The 22,506-nt window shown below is 35.0% G+C and overlaps 1 protein-coding gene across 5 annotated transcripts in view; it reads right to left on the bottom strand.

Annotated features, from left to right (window-relative positions):
• Positions 1 to 8,347: 8,347 nt before the first annotated feature.
• Positions 8,348 to 22,506, bottom strand: part of LOC149419025 (monocarboxylate transporter 14-like) — a 138,258-nt gene continuing 124,099 nt past the window's right edge. For 3 of the 5 annotated variants that reach the window (XM_089638039.1, XM_089638043.1, XM_089638040.1), the window contains 5 exons: positions 16,270 to 18,297; positions 15,627 to 16,157; positions 12,566 to 12,787; positions 11,072 to 11,357; positions 8,348 to 10,184 (listed from right to left, as the gene is read on the bottom strand). In XM_089638039.1, coding sequence (XP_089494165.1) covers positions 9,991 to 10,184; positions 11,072 to 11,357; positions 12,566 to 12,787; positions 15,627 to 16,157; positions 16,270 to 17,598 — 2,562 coding nt within the window. In that variant the 5' untranslated portion in view covers positions 17,599 to 18,297 and the 3' untranslated portion in view covers positions 8,348 to 9,990. Of the gene's footprint in view, positions 10,185 to 11,071; positions 11,358 to 12,565; positions 12,788 to 15,626; positions 16,158 to 16,269; positions 18,298 to 21,181; positions 22,262 to 22,506 lie in introns of those variants that run through there. The other 2 variants (XM_089638041.1, XM_089638042.1) reach the window with 2 other exon arrangements.

Below are 22,506 nucleotides of genomic sequence, written 5' to 3'. Positions count from 1 at the left end.
GCATCATGTTACACAACGCGGCCAGCGTTGTTGATGGATACTGCCAATAATTTACTGGATTTTCTCTACTTGGAACGAATTAAAATGAATTCGAATTCGAACTGAAATCGTTTTCGTAGGAAAATATATTTTATTTAATTATTTTTTTAAGTACACTTTTTGCAAGTTAAGCCTCAAATTATTAAGAAGAATTATGAATTTGTACATATGCAATATGAAAATGAATAAATAGTTTTGTCCGTATAAAAACTCAATCCTTTCAAGAAAGGCATACAAATACAATATTGTATTGGTGATTTACTCCAATATCGTCTTTCTTAAGAATTGAGTTTTTATGCGTACAAAAGTATTTATTCATTTATGTTCTAAAATTATTCAAATTCACATATTTTTAATCATTTGTGATATATATAAGAACAAAATATAGGTACATGACCACATAAGAGTCCCAAGCTAAGATACTTTGACTAGTTATGAGACTGAACGCAGTGGGAGGTTAGGAAGGATGTGTATTTTGAAGCTACGCAGTGCAGAGGTGCATACTATCGCATACACATTGTAATCAAAGTTGCACGTTGATGTGTTTGAAAGAATACTATTTTATTATGCAGCAATCAAGTATCTTTTCTAAGAATCTTTGCTTGTTGGTTATCTGTAAAATATACTACACCAGTACCATAACCGTAGAAACTATTTGCGGTCGCCTTTCGCGATATCCCTTTAATTCCATATGAATTACTAGGAAAGAAAACTTCTTTTCCACATAATTGCCATCCTGTTCAATAAATGTGGTGAGCCATGGCACAAGCTTCTTTATGACCTCCTTAAAGAACTCTCCCGCCAATTTTTTCCCCCACTTCAGAACCCTTTTCTGCACCTGCTCATTGGATGAAAATTTATTTCCACCCATGTATGCCTTCAGGGAGGTGAAAAGATGATAATCTGAAGGCACCAAGTCGTGGAATACGAAGGGTGGTTCAAAACATCCCAATCAAAGAGTCCAAGAGTGCCTTGGTAACTAAGGCTGTGTGAGGACAGCACTGGCGTGCAATAAGCACACTCCTCTCGTCAGCATTCCCCTCCTACTCCTGTGTTTTATTAGGGTCTCACAATGTCGTGGTGCATTGATGGTCTCCCCTAAGGCAGAAATTCAAAGAAAATGATGCCTTTTCGGTCCTGAAACACTGAAGCCATGATTTTTTTGCTGGAAATTGTGGTTTTGAATTTTTTGGCAGATGGGGAATTGGTGTGACGCAACTTTGCCACTTTTTTTTTGACTCGGGCGTGTAATGAGCCACCCACGTTTCATCTGCAGTCACAAGAAGCTCAGAAAATCCTCACCTTTTAATTCAAGTCACTCAAATACTCGCAGGCGCTGTTGACCCAATTTTTCTTGAATTTTCCCCAATTTTTTTTGCACTTAGCGAGATTTCTTACATCTTTCAGGCAACTGTAGACTACAACGTGAATTCACGCACTATCATGTTTCTGCGATGCTCGCTCTGTCAGGAGAACTCCCTCTACCACTGAGTGTTGCCAACTCTCAAAAAAAAATAAACCACACTCCGTTATGGTCACAGTACACTTACTTTCTGAACACGCCTCGCATTTAAAGATAAAATTAAAATTAATTAATTATTTAAATAGGGTAGCATAATGGTTTACAAGTTGTGACAAAAATAAAATAACATAGTTTATAATTTAACTAGCTGACGTGTACTCGGCGTTGCTACATACATTTTAATAAAGTTTTTTACATGGTACTCACCACACCACAATAATGAAATTATTGTTTGAAATTAAAGCCTACTTTTGTAATACTTCTCCATAAACTGAAGTTAGTCAGTGGTGGGTCATTTAGTAATGTTTTATTTGTAAAAAAATTACATATTTTATCATATTATAAAAATAAAAAATCGTTCTCCTACCAATCCTTATAAAATAAAACCAAAAACTTCCAAATCTCCGGTGCGATAACTGTAATCGACCAGCTAGGTCTTTTACACAGACTGTAAAATAGGGGGCCGGTCAGTCCGTAGTAGCCGCTAGGTCCGGGTAGAAATCTGCTTTACCCTTGCTCGGGTCGGTAAAGGAATCTACTTTTATCCTTTCCCGGTCGGTACAGGAATCTCCTTTATCCTTGCTCAGTTCGGGGCCGGAATCTGCTTTATCCTCGGTGCGGGAGGAAGCAGGCAGGGGCAGAAATCCAGGGGGGAGCCAAGTCAAAGAAGTATCCAAGTTGAGATCCAGAGAGAAGCAGTCCGGAAGAGCGAGAGTAGAGTAGCGGGTGGCGGTCCAAGGCAGAGAGAGAGAGCTGAAGGCTGGCGCGCCGTATTTATTGTGCAATCCCCCTCTCCCGACTTTGGGGAGGGCGGGGTCGACGCGCTGCCTTCATTCGCGGGTTGTTGATGATCCGCGGGCTGTGACGTCCGCTATGATTTAATTAGCGGAGGTCACAACCTTTAGAACTACTCTACTCTTTATGCTCTCTTAATCGATCCTAACCACTCCTCCCTAGCATTTTTATTTATTAATCAGTTGTACATAATTCATTCAGTGTGGGGGTCCCCGGCCCAACATATTCAGGGGAAATCGTAATTAATTTTCTTATATTTAATTTTACACAAATTCTTATTATCTAGTTATGCTAAGGAGAGTCCGGCTGTTTTATCAAGGTCTTTTATTTCGTAATATCTACGGCCGAACTCTCTTAAAATTAGTCTAAACATTTCAATACATAGTCAATTCAAACTATTTCCCCGTACAGCGTTGCTTAGGGGCGCGTTGATTGGTCCGGGGCGGTCGCCTGGGCCGGCCAGGCGCTTGCGGTGAGGGGAAGCGATGCGGAGGCGAGCGGGACTCAAGGTATCGAAGCCCCACGTAAGTTCTAAAACCACGCTCCGCTCCGCGCTTCGACCATTATGAAATGACGGTCGCCGAGAGCGGTACACACCGTCCGGTACAATAACTGTAAGAATGTATTACCTGTTCTACGGGTTTAAATATAGTTTCCTTTCGATAAAATATTCTTCCACACAAAATACAACAATTAGAAGATGGTAAGGCTTGGTTCACATTTTAAAATACATATAGTTGAGACCCTTACAAAGAGATTGATGTAAAATTATTGGATTCAAGTGGGACCGACGTAAAAGGTAGGACTACCCTTCCCGCCCGAAGTATGTTAATATTAAAAATAAGCAAACAATAAATCATAAGAGAAAAAACTCTCCCTCTAAACTCAAAAACTCCTTTTAAAAAATATTATTTTATTTATTTATTTATCGTTTCTTTACATTGTATCTTTTTTTTAAAGTTATAATTTTTAACCTCACTAGGACAAGCCTGTGTTGAGGTTAATAATTTTACAAAATATTAAAAAAAATAGTACAAAGATTATATGAGATTTAAAATAGTACAAATATTAAAAAAAATAATTCAAATATTAAGATAACAATATTGTTACATTGACGTTTCTGCGAATTGGATACCTACATGGTACCTAACGGCCTATTCATTACAATATAATGCTGTAAACATGTAGGGTGACCATGATATTTAATTGCAATAAAAATGTAACAAACTATTTTTTTTTTTTTTTTAAACAGAGAAGAAAGAAAGAGAGAAAAAAAATTATAAATCTCACTAAACTCTCTAAAACTTATTATATATCTTATTCCTTGAACACAAGCTATTCTCAATTAGGGAGGTATTAATTAACAGCTTGGAACATATATTATATATTTAACCTTATGCAAATCATTTGAAATAACAAGCTGTTGTACACCATCATTGGACGGTCTGTATATATACTTTCCAATTTCCTTAATATTATGCCTCTGTTGTACACTTACTGATGTTCTTACTTACTTCTATCAATATATATATTATTTGTTATCTTCTGATAATAAAAATAATTTTAAAAAATTGTTTGTATATACATAATAAGATAAAGCTAGTTTATCAAATTGTTATTATTAGACAAACCTTGTTACATCTGAATCTATATGAAGCGTATTTTGAAAGAATATGAAGTGTTAGAACGCAGAGTGCATATTTCTAATGATATATATTTTTTTATATTTCTGAACCATACAGTGTATACTACACTGTGGGTGCGTTTTGGCCTTGTATAGATTCAAAATAAGCACGCACTAACCGAGGGTGGGCAGTATATGTGATATTGACAAATCGTATATACTTTCTAAAGAATTTATTTATTTCAACTTCAGAAACCATACAGCGCCAGTACACTACGGGTGCGTTTTGGCCTCGTATAGTTCCAAAAGACGTAGGAAGGACTATTTGAAGTAGAATACCTATGTAATTAAAAAATATATATATTGTTCTCTCTGGGTTTCGAATCTGCGACAAGCTCAGAGCCAAGAAGCCCACCACTTCACCACAAAGTTCGTCATTTCTTCACACCATTTATTTTCCAATATCATTGATCTCTGTACCAAACAAATTCTGACAAACTGATAACATTAACTATTTACCCACGGCTGATGCAAAAATATGTGATTTGGAAAGTCAAGCACACGACGCGGCCGTCGGAGATCTACCACCATTTAGTCGAAACATACCTGTATCTTTCTCGCTTATTTAATTTTATATTTAATCTGTATCCTAAATTATGATCATAGTTTTAGCATGGTATGGTTCCACAGCTTACACCTTTATGTTATTGTAAATGATATTGTTATGATAAATGGAAAATATCAATATGGAACCGCGCACGGTGAATATATGAGCTGATTTGTTCAGCAGTGTGAGGTTAAAAGGGTGAAAAATAAAACAATTGAAGTACTGATAGTGATTACTGATTTATTATACGAAAACACAATTAGTTTAAAAAATACTTAATTATAATGTTGGCATCTTAAACTTTGAGAACAGACATTAGGCATTGCAGCTGGAAGCCCTTATATGTAGTAGAAAGTTGACAATTTAACAAATCGTTAAAGATAACGAAGTTCGATAGTAGTCGGTTCTCAAAGCTCCTTTGCCTCCAAAGTTACACAAATATCAATAAAGAATAATGTTTTATCAAATACTGAAGTGATCTGTGTATTAATTACACATTTCATAAGGCCAAAGACACTAACAAGAGATTCTTAAATGAAGTAAAAATCACCTACATTTTAAATATTTAAGATACCTATTCTTACATCTCTAGTCATCGTTAGTTTTAAGTACATCATGGTTTGCACTTAATGTTATGTAAATGGGAATACTTTACAAAACATTTGATTGATTTTTTAGCATTTCTTTTACAGATTATACATATTACTATGTATTATAGTATTACACAAATCTTTCATTTGAAAATATATCTTGTCCACCTAACTTAATAAAATAAAAGATAAACACTAAAAACTGTTTAAATGACATATTTTAAATGTCTTCACCTTTTAACTGGACTGCCACAGGAGAGCAATTAATTAATAGCCAGGCAGTAATGAAGTTGACCGCCCATATAAAATAAGATGGCGTCCGCTTTATGTTCATTACTAACAAAATTTGTCCTGGACGCTGGTTTTTCTTTTGGACTATGTTGTTCTTTAAGCACAATCATAAGTACTCAAAAGTCCACAGAAATATACAGAAAAATGTGACATTCATTAATTCGTTAAAAAATGTGGACAAGCGGCGTTTTTAAATTAGTTATTCACACAAATGAGAGCTATTTTTAAATGCTGAATATTCTTAAAAGTATAACGATCTTTATCATTTGTACTTAATTTATTGTATGCTGAATATCTGATGAATCGAGAATTTGATTATGAGGAATTATTCAACAATGAAAATAATGATATTCTTGATTATGACGAATACTGTTAAGGTACTCACTGGTATTTTGTTCTGTAAAAATATGAACTTTAATTTATTCAATTCTGCATGTTCCATATTTTGGCAGTGTCGTGTATTGTATATAGTTATATTAGCAATACATAATTTGTTTAAATTTTAGTTACAAATTATGTAGTCAGTTGTTTATATTTTTTCATATTATGTAAACAAAAAGATAACTTTATTCAGGTGGCCTTTTTTTTAACTACATGGGAAATTGTTTAGAAAATGTATCTATCTAAATATTAACTACAAAATGTCTAATTCAGTAGTGTGTGGCCAAACATTTGATAGCACCAGGTTTGTTATAAACGCTGTCTACCTCATTGTTTTCTCTTAATTACTAAACGCGTCGTAAACAAATGGCAAGGTAGTCACAGCATTTCAATATCTTTTAAAAAAACATTAGTACAAAAATATATATAAATAGACATACATAAAAAATCAATTACAACAAAAAATAATTACATATTACATTGCGTTTATAATTCTTTTTCTTTTATGGTTATGTTTCAAAATAGTATTGATTCTTTAAAATAAACACTACTGTATTATTTTTAAAATACAAACATAGATATTTTTGTAATAATGACTTCAATAGTAAGATAAAACAATGTATTTTAGAGATTAAAATTTCAAAAAAATTGTATACACGTTCATAGACATCCAAATTGATAAAATAGACTTGTCCTTAATAAAATCTGGGTATCATTTCGAAGAGTTAAGAGGCAAACCAAGTGACCATATTTTTTGCGCCAGGAGGGTTCTTTTAGAACACTTTGAATAAATTACGACATCAGTTGTACATTGACAATGAAATAACCAGATGCGCAGAAAAGTTTTCTAAGGCAACGGTTTGCAACGCATGTGTGGTACTTTTCTGCGCAAGGTCCGAAAGTTTGTTTTTTACCAAGCCATCTACAAATCGGGGTATTTAATTTGCACGCCATTGTAAAAAGGACTAGTAATTAGTAAGCAGATTTTACTACCGAGATATACTGTATAGATACTGTCAGATCCATTTATTGACACATCACAGAAAAAGAAGACGGTCACATCACCTCCCCGCTCAACGCACTTGGTTTTTTCCGCTTTACCTGATGGGTTGTTCTATCAATTTTTATGTCTATGGTCACATTTTATTTTTGAAGTGTGCTTCTTACATATACATATACGAATAATCAAACTTGAACATAATGCTATGTCCTAAGATTGGTATTTTAGTATAAATTACTTTTCTAGCCACGAGTCTATAAATGAGTTGATTTATTAAATTGAATGATTATCAAGTTAAACATTAGAAGAATTTAGTAAATACCAGAATTAGCTTAACAATGCTAAAATACAAAAGATCAAGATATTGGATTAAAATACATAGTTTATTACAACATGTTAAAAAAAGTAATATAGTAATTCTAATAACGGGTATTATTTATTAGTAAATTACTTTTTAAACTTAATGGCAAGTTAACCCACGCTTTTAAGAATAAATTCGAGTATGCAAACGTTCATATGAATGGCTTTATTCTGTAAATTGATAACATGTGATAAGTCTTATTTATAAATTATATTTTCAGTTTGATCATTGTAAACTTGTGTTATTAACTGATATTACTTAAAAAAATAACTGAAATATATTTAAAACTTATTCCGCTCAGGATACGGGGTAATTCTGAACCAAAATAACAGGAACACATCTAAAAGGATCCAAGTCATAATGATAAGTTTATTGGCTTAGTATAAAAGTGTGAAATTGTAAAAATAACAGAAAGACAAAAAATATTTCACATAAATAATTTTTATTTTTTTATAAATCTGCGTAAATATTTTAAAAACTTTATTGAACGTAATTATTGCACCTGATATTATTTTTTCTCCTCTACTTGCATTACAGTGTAATTTATTAATTTATACAGAACTTATGCAGACCCGTAAAAAACCACGGGATAGCCTAAATTCTTGACAATCCAGTTCCAATTTTGAAGATGACAATTAAAATAATTTTCTGCTAAAAACATAATATTTTAGTTAGGTACTTTATTGCTTGTCTGAATTCTTCACACAATCAGTTCCAATTTTGAAAATGATACTTAAATTCAAAGCAAATTTTAGTTCAATGAACCAGAGTTACGCAGGACACATAGACAACCGAAATTAGCTTTTTTGATGATGATGATTGTTAACTCGATTAATTCTACGTATTACTTTCGGCAGAGTGTGCCACTTCTTTTTACAGATTTTTTAGAATATTAAATATTTGTTGGGTATGTATGCATTTTTATAAAATTAAGTTCACAAAATTTTATTACTCACTATTTATAGTATGGGAAAAGATGTCTGGAAGATCCTCTTTGCATATATTTCTTATTAAACCAAAAACTTTAGATTCTTGCAAATTAGAATAAAAGTCATGGCGTCATTGTCTTTTAGAAGTCTTCACAAAAATATAAGTAACAGTAATGTAAATAAACTTCAGTAAATAAAAAACGGCAAAGATGTACATATAACATGTATTACATATTATTGATTGTTAAAATGTTAAGAATTTCTCAATAATTTGATTTTGTCTGAAGGTATAGTGTATTATTTTAGACGTCATAGTTCAAACTTGTGGTCCCTTTGTGGTTGAATATAAACCATACGTAAAAGAAAAGCAACTTTTAGCTTTAACTTCTTCGTACAGCATTCACAAAGATGGTCAAAAGAATAATATAACATATCCACCTTTGTGACTCCTTTGCGGAATTTAAGAAAATATTCCTGCATTTGTGGTATTTGAATAGATACCATAGAAAATGATTTAAAAAAGAAGGGGAAATATAAATTATTTTAAAAACAAGCAATAATCTGTGTGTGGCTTCCAAATGTGGGAACCACACACAGATTAGTGTTCTATTGCTGTAAAAGGTAAGCTTGTTACATTTTGTTAGCGTTTCTATATTACCCTTGATGCTACATGAGATTATGTCATAAAATGAACTCATCGCACTTTATACAAGGCCACCGTGGATTGTTTAGAAAAGAAAGTAAAAAAATACACAACAGAGGGTGTACTAGAGATGGTATCTAACTATTGCTAGCGTACATCTTAAGTTTACTTTAACTTCTTTAATTTAATTGATTCAACGCTATTCAAATAACCTAGGAATGTTAAAAAAACATCCTAATTTAAGGTATTTGTGCCGTTAAGTAAGAAAAACAAATGCATCACAAGAAAATAAAACTCATTAGTCTACTTCCACGGTCGTCACACATTTATGTAGTTGCACAAAAAACCAAAATTTAGATAAATCTTCTAAATGAAGACAAGGAACTAGGGCTATGGCAAACATTAAGTATAGGCCACTATTAACTCGGGATATCTGTCACATACAAACCATCCCTCCACTCTCCTAAGTAACTAATACATACTAAAGAAATAAATAAAACACTGAAATATGAAGATTGCTTTCACTCAGTTTTCTCCATGCATATGTAAATAAAATTTAGCAAGGGAAAGAGTTAGACATGCAGTCTCCAAGTTGTAAACAGCAAAGTATATTTTGTTACGACATTCTAACCAAAATATTGAGGCAGTGTAAAACATATATATTGCCATCAATAACACAACTAAAAATAATAATAATTAAGATACGGTCTGATTTCGGTTTCCAACGGACAATTCCTCAAAACACGTCTAGTTTCTTCAAATGTCACGGGGCGTAGACACAAATACGTAATTCAATCATTACACTTTGATCAGTTGACACAAATTCTCAACTAATCCCAGCCAAAGTCACAGCTTCGGGTCTGTTCATCAATTTACAATCAATTCTCACAAAACTATCTAAGCCATAGCAATTATTCTTAAAACCAAAGGTTTTATTAATAAGGCGGATCATTTTCCAATACATAATCAAGTCTCCTTATTCATTTAAATTGCAAAATATTTATTACATCAACTATATTAATAATATTGGAGAACGCTCCAAACATTCAATAAAACAAAACAATTGTCACAAAAATACACTACGCAATAAAATAGTGATTTACGAAAATATAAAATTCCATTAAACTTAATTCTAGGTGATTTAAAGTAGAATCAAAAATAGATGAATACTTAAGTGGGTCTCGCTATAACTAAGTACTTAGTGAGATTTAGGCAATGCTAATACTGTCTTTTTGTGACAATTGTGAAATCTTCTCCATGTCTTTCTCCAGAGGTTCTTCTCCCCAGATGCGGAAGTTCTTTGTATAGGGGATGATGCCAATGAAGATTCCCGATATCACGATCCATATTCCCGCCATGTAGAAAGACAGGTCCCAGGTCTGCGTTATGTCAAACATCCAACCTGGAAACAGACATGTACGCATTTGTAATGCAGGTTACAAACAATGACAAGACATTATTAATTACTAGCTGATACACATACTATCGCAGACTTTCTGTAGGCCTGTTCAAGATATACAATTCCGTAGTACATTACTTTGATGTATCTATGTATGTATAAAGTTTAGCTAGCGTTAGCATTGTTAGCGCCGAAAAATATGTTTTTACAATGATTACAAAACATTGACTTTTCTCTACTTTCTATAAATATAATTTACATGTATTATATATATATATATAAACCTTCCGAAAGAAATTCTCTAAAGGATAGTGAAAACCATATCAAAATCCGTTGCGTAGTTTAGAAAAACTAAGCCCACAAACAGACAGACACGGATAGTGACTTTATTTTATACTATTTAGAGATTTTCAGATAGAAAACTAGCAAAGATTGTTGGAGACAGAATCATGTTCATTTGGCCTGCCAAAAACAGTTTGGCGTTTGACATATGCCCATATCGAAATTCTTTTTTCTGTGTGTTGGTGGCAAAACAATGCCATAAAGTTTGGTAAAGCCGACGTAGTAACTTGTCTTGCTTACTTAGTAAAAAAACAAAAAAGTTTAATTTACATTTCTACTCCAAATAATGTCAGGAATCACTGTTTAAACCTTAACATCCTGTATGTTTGCAAATGATGAAATGAAAAACCAGAATAATATCATTATACATTAATTCCTTGCTAAATGAATAAAATATATTTGAATATGCTAGGAGCATTTTTTAAGGTTTGAAGTACAAAAAAAGGGCTGCTAAGTGAGATTAGAGAAAAGAGTATATCAGCTATGGAGTCACTGGCATGCAACGGTAGAAAACATCAGATATCTTGGCATTCAAGCGGTTAATATACCTGCGAGTGGTGGTCCCACGAGATTGCCGATTCCCTGCATAAGCAGGATGAGGCCGTAGGCCGTGGTGAAGCGGTCCAGAGGGATGAGCTCCACGAGGATGATGGGCGTGAAGCTGAAGCTGCTGGCGAAGAACAGACCGAACAGGGCCGAGTCCAGCACCAGCAACCAATAGGAGTGTGTGGCCAGTGGGTAGGCCAGGGTGGATAGGCCGCAGCACACCAGGCAGAAGGAGTATGACTTGGTCACATTCATCCACGGCTGATCGCCGGCCCAGCCTAAAGCCACCTACAATTGTAATGATACACTATAAATACATAATAACAACCACATATGATTTTATTTGCAACCATTTATGGAGATGGAGTATTGTGAAGAAAAAAAACAAAAACAAACATCGTCACACCACATAAAAGCAGCTACAAACAATATCATCCACAATCATTATCAATTGTGAATAGTTACATCAATTTCTTTGATTCTTTACTGAGGCAATTGAAGCGATTGACAATAAATTAAGACTTCCCATTGACGGGGGAAACAACATGTTTTTTAATGAGTGCATAGATGACATAGACAAGTGACATGGAATGTTCGTTTCACTGTTTGATTAACAATCGTTCATTCGATTGCTTTATCAATAGAGCCCTTTGGAATTTAGCGCAACGAGATTTGTTGAGAGTGACAAATTTTTCTTGGAATTTTATATAACCTTGGAAGAATATGCATTGGTCCTCTGGTACCTACATAACATTGTCACAGTAAAAAGAGATCTAGAGTACCTCTGTTTATGTTTCTTCCATACAAGCAAAACTATTAAAACACAAATAAAATAACACAAAACCCTTCAAACAAGAGATAAATCATAAAGTGTTTGTTCAAAATACGTAACATAATATATGGTGCGAACACTGAGAACCTATCATAAGATATTGGTTATTTTTGTGTATACTTGGGCAAAAAAAACTATGGTGACACATTCCTTCCTTGGAGATGTGTGCGGAAGATGAAAACATGTGTGCGGACAATTTTTAACATGATGTGCGGCAGCACACGTTCACACCTTGGAGGAAATATCGATAAAAGGATATGGAAATTGTTTGGTACTTAATAAAGCTGTAATTCGGGAACCATTTATTGGATAACCACCACAAGTGGTTCGCAACATTTGGTGATTTAGCAGGGGTGCCCGGGTTCATAGGGTGAGGTGCGTTCAGAATGTTTCTGCCCACCAGCTGCATAACTCGTTTGGGGAGACCCTTTGACCTCTCCGTCTGGTCTCTCTTGACTCATCGCCTTGCACCGCAGCAGGAGGGATAGATTCATGCGTCCGTCACTTCTGAACACACCCTTCAAAGTTTTTCTTTCCCAAAACTTCCTATTGTTCCTTTCCTTAAAAGAGACCCTCCACACAGCATCCCCAAAGATGACATAGACCCTGAGGGAAATAATTTTTCCTCAAGACTATATATTAGTGGGTAAAAATGTGTTCTTACCATTCCAATAGTGTTGGTAATTCCGATAATACTGAGTTGCAAGGCACCCTGGTCCTCAGTGTATCCATTCCTGGTCATGTGCTCCGCCAGATAGAAGTAGGGCACGATGAACCAGATGAAGAGCAGCAGCGTTCCCACGCTCATCAGCAGAAAGTGGAACTCTAAGAACATCTTGAACTCGAACATGGACTTGATCATTTCTATCACTTCGTGGTACCATTTCTGTAAGAAGAGATTGATTTATAGTGTTGTTGGCTGCGGGGTGAAGATTATTCCTATGATAGCACAACCTCTGTGATAGGAGAGGGTACTAGTAGAAGAACGACATAGAGCTGAAGTGGTCGATCCAGAGATAATAGAAACAAAGGTAGCACTGAAGTGTGCCGACTATCGCCGAGCTACGACCAAACAGCACGTACTATTAAAACTGCAAAGCCTATGAAAGTTATGCGCTTAGTGTGTAGATAGAAACAAAGGCGAGGCAAATAATAAGGCGGTGAACAATATTGTCGACACTTTTGAGTGTGCAATTTCATACTAATATTATATAATCATTGCCCATCTCCCTCACTTCTATTGTAATTGGTTTATTATGACTTTAAAAAATATGTAATATTATACACGGTGTCCGGAAACTCGTAGTACAAGCGGGAAACTGGAGAATCTACACCACATGGGGAACCCAAAAAAACATAAAGTTTTTTGATTTGAGCATTTTCAAAAAAAAAAAAAAAAACCAAAAAAAAATATTTTTCGGCTATTTTAGGGTTAAAGTTTTTTCTGGTGTTTAGGGTTGAATAACAGATGTTTTAACCCTGCAGAGCAGAAATATTTTATGATTACACCGGGTTAAATGAAGGGTGATTTCAAAATAATGCTTCAAATCCGAGTTTCTTCATTTGTTTTACTTTCAAATAGTTTTAATTAGTTGGGTACTTTGATCTTCAGTAATAATTTATAAGAATTTGATTATAAAAAAAAAAAAAAAAATCAACTTCAAACTCGATTTACTCGATAACGAAAGCTCAAATAAAAAAAAATATATAATACAAAATCGACTCCAAATGTGATGTAGATTCACCAGTATCCCGCTTGTACTACGAGTTTCCGGACACCCTGTATATAAGCACTAGGCAGAACAAATACCCGCCACTGCAATCAACTTAAATAATGCATTTTTATTTTTTAGGATGTAAGGCAATGTTTCAGACAGCCTTGTAGTGAAAAATTGAAGGTAGTAAAAATCATGATGTTTTCTTATCTGCCCTTATGTCGATCAAGAAGCAGAATGTAGCGAAACATAATTAAACACTCCAAAATAGATCAAAAATATATTTTTAAGTTCGTTATATTGTCAAGTGACACCGTGTCCATAGCATAATTTTTTTTGTACAAAAATAATTACGACATGTTTCTTTTATGTGCATTATAAAAACTAATAAAATTTAATTTTCCTTTTTTTGTAAAAAAAATTTTTGGTTTAAATTTTTTAAATTGAAAGAGGTGCATAAATACCATCTCCATTTTTATCTCGTTTTTTTACCATCTTCTCAACGATTTTGAAAATAACTAACAGATATTGTCGACGCAATGATGATAAACTTAATTTTGTAGAATTCCATATTATGTTAATTTAAAAACTTAGAAAAAAAACCTCTCATTATATTGATATTAACTAGATTATTTTAATATTAAATTCTCAGAAAATAACAATATTTGATTTGAATATCCGTAGACAGCACTTAATAATGTTTTATCTCAATACAGATTAAGTGCTTTTTTATTGAGTAGTGATTCACATTAACTACAAATTTGATTTGTTTAAATTTGCAACTGTAAAAATGAGATGATAACATAAATTTATAAACAAAAAGTATTGAAACTCTTATCCTTGACCTGCTAACGATATTGCGTCACAAGACTTCAAAGCATACTGACTTTATCTTTGGTACAATAGAGTTGTTAAATTATTTAACAAAATTATCTCCATTCATTCAAGTTTTCCATAAAATGATGCCAGTCCATTGAATCGATTATCAAAATGTTGAGCAAAATTATTTAACTATTCATCAAAGTAATGCCCACTTTTTGAAATATTCCACAACACAATGTCCACTCATTCAAGTATATCACAAAATGATGTCCAATCATTAAAGTATTCCATAAAACAATGTCCACTCATTAAAGTTTGCCACAAACCGATGTCGATTCATTCAAGCATTTCACACAATGATGTCCAATCATTAAAGTATTCCAAAAAACAATGTTCACTCATTAAAGTTTGCCACAAACAGATGTCGATTCATTCAAGCATTTCACACAATGATGTCCAATCATTAAAGTATTCCATAAAACGACGTCCACTCATTCAAGTTTGCCACAAACCGATGTCTATTCATTCAAGCATTTCACACAATGATGTCCAATCATTCAAGTATTCCGTAAAATTGTGTCCACCCCTTCAACTATTCTGCAAAACGATGTCCACTAATTAAAGTTATTAAAATTTTATTTTTTATGTGAAACCGCACAGGAGTCCCAACTACTCCCAACCGTCTGGAGCCAGTGAGACTATGGCATCCCCAATTGGGATATGTTGAGAGGCTGAATATAGCAGGGAGGGGAAGGAGATGGCGAAAAGGAAGGTAGGAAAGTACCTGGCTATTCAGATCTGGTCACCAAACAATTTCAATATTTATAATTTTTCATTTCAAGTAAAGTTTCAATTCTGAATGGTGATTTTACACCAGGTCGATACTGATAGTATCTTCCACTCTGGAACGTGCCGCAAATATACTATATGTATATTATTTGTAATTAGTAATTTGTGAAATAACACAAATTAATCAAATAAAATTTATTTGCGCACACCGGGATTTGAAGCCGCAACCTCCCGATTACTAGTCGAGAGCCTTACCACTCGACAACAGAAGCTGGTGGAGTATTTCAAAATATGTCAGGCACATACCTACGTAATCCATAAACCGATGTCCACTCATTCAAGCATTCCACAAAATAATGTCCACACATTAGTATTCCACAATTTAGTAAAATAACAAACCTCGTCCTCAACTTGAGGAATTGCAATCATAGAGTTCCGGTAAATATTGGGACAGGAAGATGCCCTCAGCCTGTACTTGGAAATGTTCATCATGGCTCCACGGTACATGACACTATTCCTGTGCATCTTAATGTCCTTCAAGTAATGTTGGTTAGTTGAGAACTGGCGCTTCAACCACGGCTCCTGAACCTTAGGCGTTTTGATGATTGGTATCAGAACTGGGCTTTTCACGGCCGGAGGACTCTTCACAACAGAGATGGTTTTAGATTCATCCAAAAGGGGAGAGTTGACCATTTCTCCGTTCGATTCAAAACTGATAGTTTGACCTCGGGTGATCGGTGGGGGCTTCTTGGACTTCTTCAGTTTCATGGACATGGTGACGGGAACCCTGGTTATGGGCTGGTCTTGGTTGATCTTGTTTAGTTTCTGCTCGGAGCAACTTCTGCAGTGCAACAGCGAAGGATAGTTTTCCAAGATTACATTGTACAATTTGGTGTTTGCACTCAAAGATTCCAGGACTTCTAAAGGTACCTGAAATAAGAAAAACTTATTAATACAATGTCTTTAAAGCAATTAAAATGTCATATTACATTTTAAGTTAATTGCAGACTGAAAGATGAAATAAGGAAGTATGTATACATACTTTTTCACTTTGCTTCACAAATGTAGGTAGAGAAACAACTGAGTTGTACAAATGTTTAAGATTCTCATTTTCAGCGGTATTCTCAACATTGTCAGCCACTATAGATGTAGCGAGGGTCGACAAGATGTACTCCGGAGTCTGTCCACTCTTCATCAGGGACCTGAGCTCCTCCACTCCTGGGAAGGTGGACTCTCCACCTCCAGAGAGGCGGGACACGGAGCCACAACTAGAAGCTCCTCGAGTGGACTTGTTGCTCGCATTGGCTTGCTTCTGCTGCTCCTGTATCCACCATTCCGGGTCTCTCATCACCGCTCCACAAACACACATGTTGAGGAAAGTTCCCGCCAACATTAGGATGGTTCCTCTCCAGCCAAACTCCTCAATGAAGTACTGAGTCATGGGGGCATACACAAACGTACCGATACCCGTACCACAAGCTCCCAGGCTGACAGCTAGGGAGCGTTTCTTATCAAACCAATAGGCAATGGACACTACGGCAGTCACGTAACACAGGCCTAGACCTAGTCCGGCAATCACACCAAACGTTAACAGTAACATTTCCACAGAATTGGCAAACGTTGCCAGCACGAAACCAAGGCCCGATATTAATCCACCCAAAATAGTCATTTTCCTGCAGCCGTACCTGTCCACCAGGGCACTCATGACGGGCCCCGACATCAGAGGTACGGACATGAATAAACTGCCGATCCATGATGTCTTAGATTTGCTTTCTCCAAAATGATTCAAGAACTCGATGTACAGCAGTCCAAAGGAGAAACTGATTCCATCGGCGATCATGGACAACACCAAGGAGGAAAGAACAACAACCCATCCCCAGCCTCCATCAGGTATGGCAGGAGACTTCTCTTTTTCGTCTTCCTCATCGCTGTCGTCTCCGTAAGAGCTGGATGAGCAGATACTGTCCTTGTCGGGTATTCCCACAAACTTGACTCCTTCATAAGTGGGATTCTCGGTGACATACGTCAGCGAGGCTGGAGGTGACGAACGGTTGTTCTTTCTGTTGGTCAGAATTGGTGGCAGCAAATTCTCTTTGACAGCAACTTCTCCGTTAATAATGTTTTTGTTCGCGTCAAGATCCGACGGGAAGTGAGTGTCCTCGTCGTCTATCTTGTCGTCGAAGCCATCGGAGTGACGGTGGTCATCTCCGACGGTGGAGGTGGCGGGCGAGTACTGGTCGCTGCCAGCCAGGGTGGACTTGGAGTCATCGGCCCCGATGCCAGAGCTGGCGGCCGAGGACACGGAGGCGCGCTTGACGAGCGGCACGGGGGCGGCCGTGTCAGGGCTGACGAGGGCGGGCAGGGGATCCATGCTAGGCCGTAGCCGGCTCGCCTGACCCGTGCGCGGAAAGTCCCAGATAAGACTACCCTCTCTTGTGTCGGATACTTATATGAAACCAAAACCGAAATCGGACCGGCGCGATAACGCCGCTCGAACGATTAACCTAATACCGTATCAAGTAATGACTCGAAAATTATCACTCGTAGAAAAAAAATTCCTACAATTCTGATCACTTTATTTATCACTTCGGATCTATCCTACCTACGTACCAGCAACTCTATAGCGATATCTCGGTGCGGAAGAAAATGACGTTTAAGACTAAGAGCGTAAAAGAACGCGTACACATGTAGTAACAGATTAAAAGGAAAGAGTATCACAGTGTTCAGCTGGTGTGTCGGTAGAGGGTAGTCTTAATCTGGGATCTCTCGCGGAATACCTCGTGGCTGCTGGCTCCAGGGCCCTAGCTCCTACCAGACTCCCTAGACCTCGCTCTGACTCCAGGAGCATCAATGACCGGCCCTTGTGCTGCGTTACACCGATATAGTGGCGAGCCAGCGTGACTCTTCTGCACCCCTGTCCTCTGCTCTTTCTTCTCTGCCGGCTTCTGCCTTCTGCGGCTCCTGCCTTCTCAGGAACCCTCACACGCGCTGCCCTGTGTGGCTCATCGTGCTACTAGCTAACAACTGTAAACTGTCTTCGTTGTTCTCTCGTCTTGTTATCCCGGTAGTTCTGTAACAAAGAAACAACATCACATTAGCATATTGGCTAGTAAGCTGTTGGGTCATTTAGTTCCAGCCCAAATAACCACTAAAATCGATCTGATCGGAAAAATTCGCGTGACTAATTCCAATTGACATTATTGGCCGAAAAGCTTTTCCAATATCAGGCGGAAACAATTTCTCATGAAGTTTAAGTCTCAGCGCTTTCAGATTACGTAAGTATTGAGAATTTTACATTATTTGAAGAGCTCAATTAACAATGTTCGTAATAAACTACGTATTTAGTAAGAGACGAATCTATCAATAGAAAACTGATCAGTAAGTTTTCTCCGTGGACTTATCTAATGACTAACACTACTGCATTTGAGAATATTAACAAAAAAAATGATTTGAATTTTATACACTACATGTTGTCATGAATGATACGCTTTAATGCTACGACAACTTTGAATAAATTACAATAATATGAACTAACTAAAAACAACATAAAAATTTTCATAACAAAATTAATACGTCTGATAATAAGAACAAAACAACAAAATTAAGACGTCTGATAATAAGAACAAAACAACAAAATTAAGACGTCTGATAATAAGAACAAAATAAAATTAAGACGTCTGGTAATAAGAACAAAACAACAAAATTAAGTCGTCTGATAATAAGAGCAAATACATAAAATTCGTCCCACTTTTCGCGGTGTCCGTTGTGTCGAGAATATTACATTATCACCAAAACAGCTTCAGAAAAGTATGAAATTAGAATTGTCCAACGCTGATCCGAGTCACGCGACTTCTGGCGGCAGTTCGCACTCAAACTTCGGAAATAATGTGTCCAATCCAAATTACGCGAAACGGAGGGCATGACAAATCTGAATGTTATTACTACGCGGCTGAAAACATGTTCACACACTGTTTAAAGTAACTGAAACAGTAATTAATTTAAATCGCTCAATTCTTTTCGGTTTTGAGTGCACATTGTTTTTTTTAAAACAATTAGTAGAAATAACTTTTGGAAAATAAATTACCATTGTCAAGGCTTTTTACGGACACAAAGACTTCCTTTCATTTTTATTTAAGAGGAAGCTACAAGCCAAAAAATGTGTACATTATTGGTATACCTTATATTGTAGGTAATAGGCATTAAAATCGCTCGACAAACGGAGTCTAGAAACGTTCGATTTCATGCACAAAACTGGTTTTTATTTATTTTGTAAATAATTCTTACAAAATTAGAAAGCAAAAAAGTTAATTAAGTGAAACTGCCACAGATAATCTTAGCTATAATACTGTATTTTTTACCTTTACGCGTTCATACATTTCTATTGAAAAAAAATTTAGTAGTTAAAATTTTTATTTTTTATTAAGTAATTTATTTTTTAATTGTATTCTACTCAAGCGAAACGATAGGAAAACCTTCAATGTATCTAAAGCATATTTTTTGGTATTCATAATGTACACCAATTCGTTATAAAGATTAATCAAAATAGTGATTTAGCATTAAGCTTCGCCTTAAGGTACACGTTATTATACTTTCGTGGATATATTTTTACGGCTTGTATAGCAGAAGATTTCAAATATTGTAAGGTTATTCGTAACCCGGGAATGTTCTTAAAATATATATAATTCTGTGCCATATATCAAATAAAACATAGTTTCTCTACCATTTTTGGATATGATTTTAGCTTCGTTATGGCTTGAACTTACATTAGCCCTGAAGAAGCTAAAGTGAAATTTAAACTAACTAACCATCACGCCGCAAGCAGAAAGCAAACAACTCGGTCTTGGCACACACTCCTTGCCACATTCACATTTATACATCGTGAAATTTATGTTGATAACATACATATTTTTGGAATAACGTAACCTCAAAGTGTAATATTTAATCATTGAAGACAATATTAGCGACTCTCAAACGGAAATTTCGAACAGAAATTTTTTTATTATTTTAATACTATTTTTCTGTTTCAAAATTTCGTTTGAACTAATATTGTCTCTGATGATTTAATAATATTAAGCCCAGATGAAGCTAGAGTTAAATTTAAGTTAGTAATATTACGCCCTCATTAAACTAGGGTGTGATTTAAGTTAATAATATTAAGGCCTGATTAAACTAGAGTGCAATTTAAGTTAATAATATTAAGCCCTGGTGAAGATAATGTGAAAATTAAATTAATACTATTTAGCCCCGATGAAACTAGAGTTAAATTTAAGTTAATAATAATAAGCCCTGATGAAGTTGGGGTTTAATTGAAGTTAATGATATTAGGCCCCGATGAAGCTAGAGTGAGATTTTAGTGTATTAAAGCCCTGATTTAATCTTAAAAATAGACAATAGAATTAAACAAACCGATTAATTATTTTGAGACACAAACCAACCCGAAAGCGGCTTCAGATTTCGGCCGGTACAAATAAATTTATAGAATAAAATTTTCAATTTGTTTTTTATCTTTTCCAATCAATCGAGGAAAGGGGAATTAGAGTATTCCGTCCCGATTTATTAATTGTCTCTGCATTAATTATTTATTGCTATCGGGCAAAGGGAAATGGGAAGAGGAAGGAGAAAGGAAAATCAACATATTTTCAAAAATCCAAAATCAAACGCCTAAATATTCATGAATGTAAACTTTTCAACTGTCAAGGGAAAATAAATTCGGTACCTAAATGTCTCAGCTTGTTTATCGTTTATAATAAGTTTTTGCACTGCATCAAAATTTTAGTAAATATTAAATTAAATTTCACCGCGGCTTCATCGGGGCTTAATATTAACTTAAATTTCACTTTAGCTTCATCAGGGCTTAATATTATTAACTAATATTTAAAATCGTCTGGTTGTTCTTTTTAATACTAATTGAGTATAATAATGATTGGATTATTTGTATTATGTGAGAAAATCACCTCAAAGGTAATATATTTAGAGATTTTAAAATATTATTAGTTTTCACTCAGCAGTAGAAAGTGCCAATAAATTTCGACCAACGTTTGTGTGGTGACTTTTTATTCGAATTTTATCACGGTAAACAGATTTTTTTCAGGAACGAAAACTAGGCTACTCGGTACCCGCGCAGAGATTATTTTCGATCTGCAGATGAGTTTATCTCGCGGGAAGCAGATTTATCCCCGGAATGGCTGTATGCTCCATCCGATGACGCACAAGGACGCTGCGTTTTGGCGGGAGTCCAAAAGTGGGATATTCATCTACATCGGCAATATCATCAAAATATTACGAAACAACATACCTAAATAAAAATTGAATTCACTGGCGACATTCCTACCTAAATAAAAATCGTCTTCGCAGATAACATACCTAAAATAAAATTCGACAACAAACTTACATTCACTGACAACATACCAAAATAAAAACCGACTTCACTGATAACATTAAAAAAAACCGACTTTACTGTTAACATACCAAAATAAAATTCTACTTCACTGACAACACACCTAAATAAAAATCAACTTTACTGACAACACACCGAAATAAAATCAACTACACTGACAATATACCAAAATAAAATTCCACTCCACTGACAAAATACTAAATTAATAATCGACTTCACTAACAACATACCGAAATAAAACGACATAACCGACAAGCCGCCTAAATAAAAATCACTGACAACATTCAAAAATAAAATTCTACTCCACTGACAAAATCGACTTCACTGACAACATACCTATATAAAAAGACTTCACCGACAAAACACATAAATAAAATTCTACTCCACTGATAGACCCACTATCAAAATAACAGAAGCTTTGAACGTTATTTGGGTGTTGGGTTTTATAACGCTTGAATACTGAAGTATTTATTATTCTGAAATAAATAAACAATTGTTATCTATTTGCGAGGAAAATGATTTTCAATGTAGCGTTTAGAAACGATAAGATCGACGATTTACCGTGGAAATTAGATGATTTCTTTTTTTAAACGCCGTGTGTACTAGTTTCTAGAGAGCACTATCCGAACTTTTTAATGCAAGAAATACTAATTTTAAACACCTTTCAGAAATGTTAAGAAATTATTAATTTTATCATGTAAATGTTAAAATTGAACGCGTATTAAATAGGTGTTAAAATAGATATTACTACATTGACCAGTTATTTATTTAAGGTTATAAGATAATTTTCGCACCATTTGTGGTGTAGCAAATAAAAGAAAAACTGGTATCGAAGTCACAATGAAAGATAAACGAAACAAATTACAATAATATTATTATTGT

The sequence above is a fragment of the Hesperophylax consimilis genome, chromosome 12 (genome assembly GCF_061612785.1).
Source record: "Hesperophylax consimilis isolate HC1 chromosome 12, BYU_Hcon_1.0, whole genome shotgun sequence".
Lineage (NCBI taxonomy): Eukaryota > Metazoa > Arthropoda > Insecta > Trichoptera > Limnephilidae > Hesperophylax > Hesperophylax consimilis.
The sequence above is the reverse complement of the archived record's forward strand: the minus strand, read 5'-3'. Positions and strand labels throughout refer to the sequence as shown.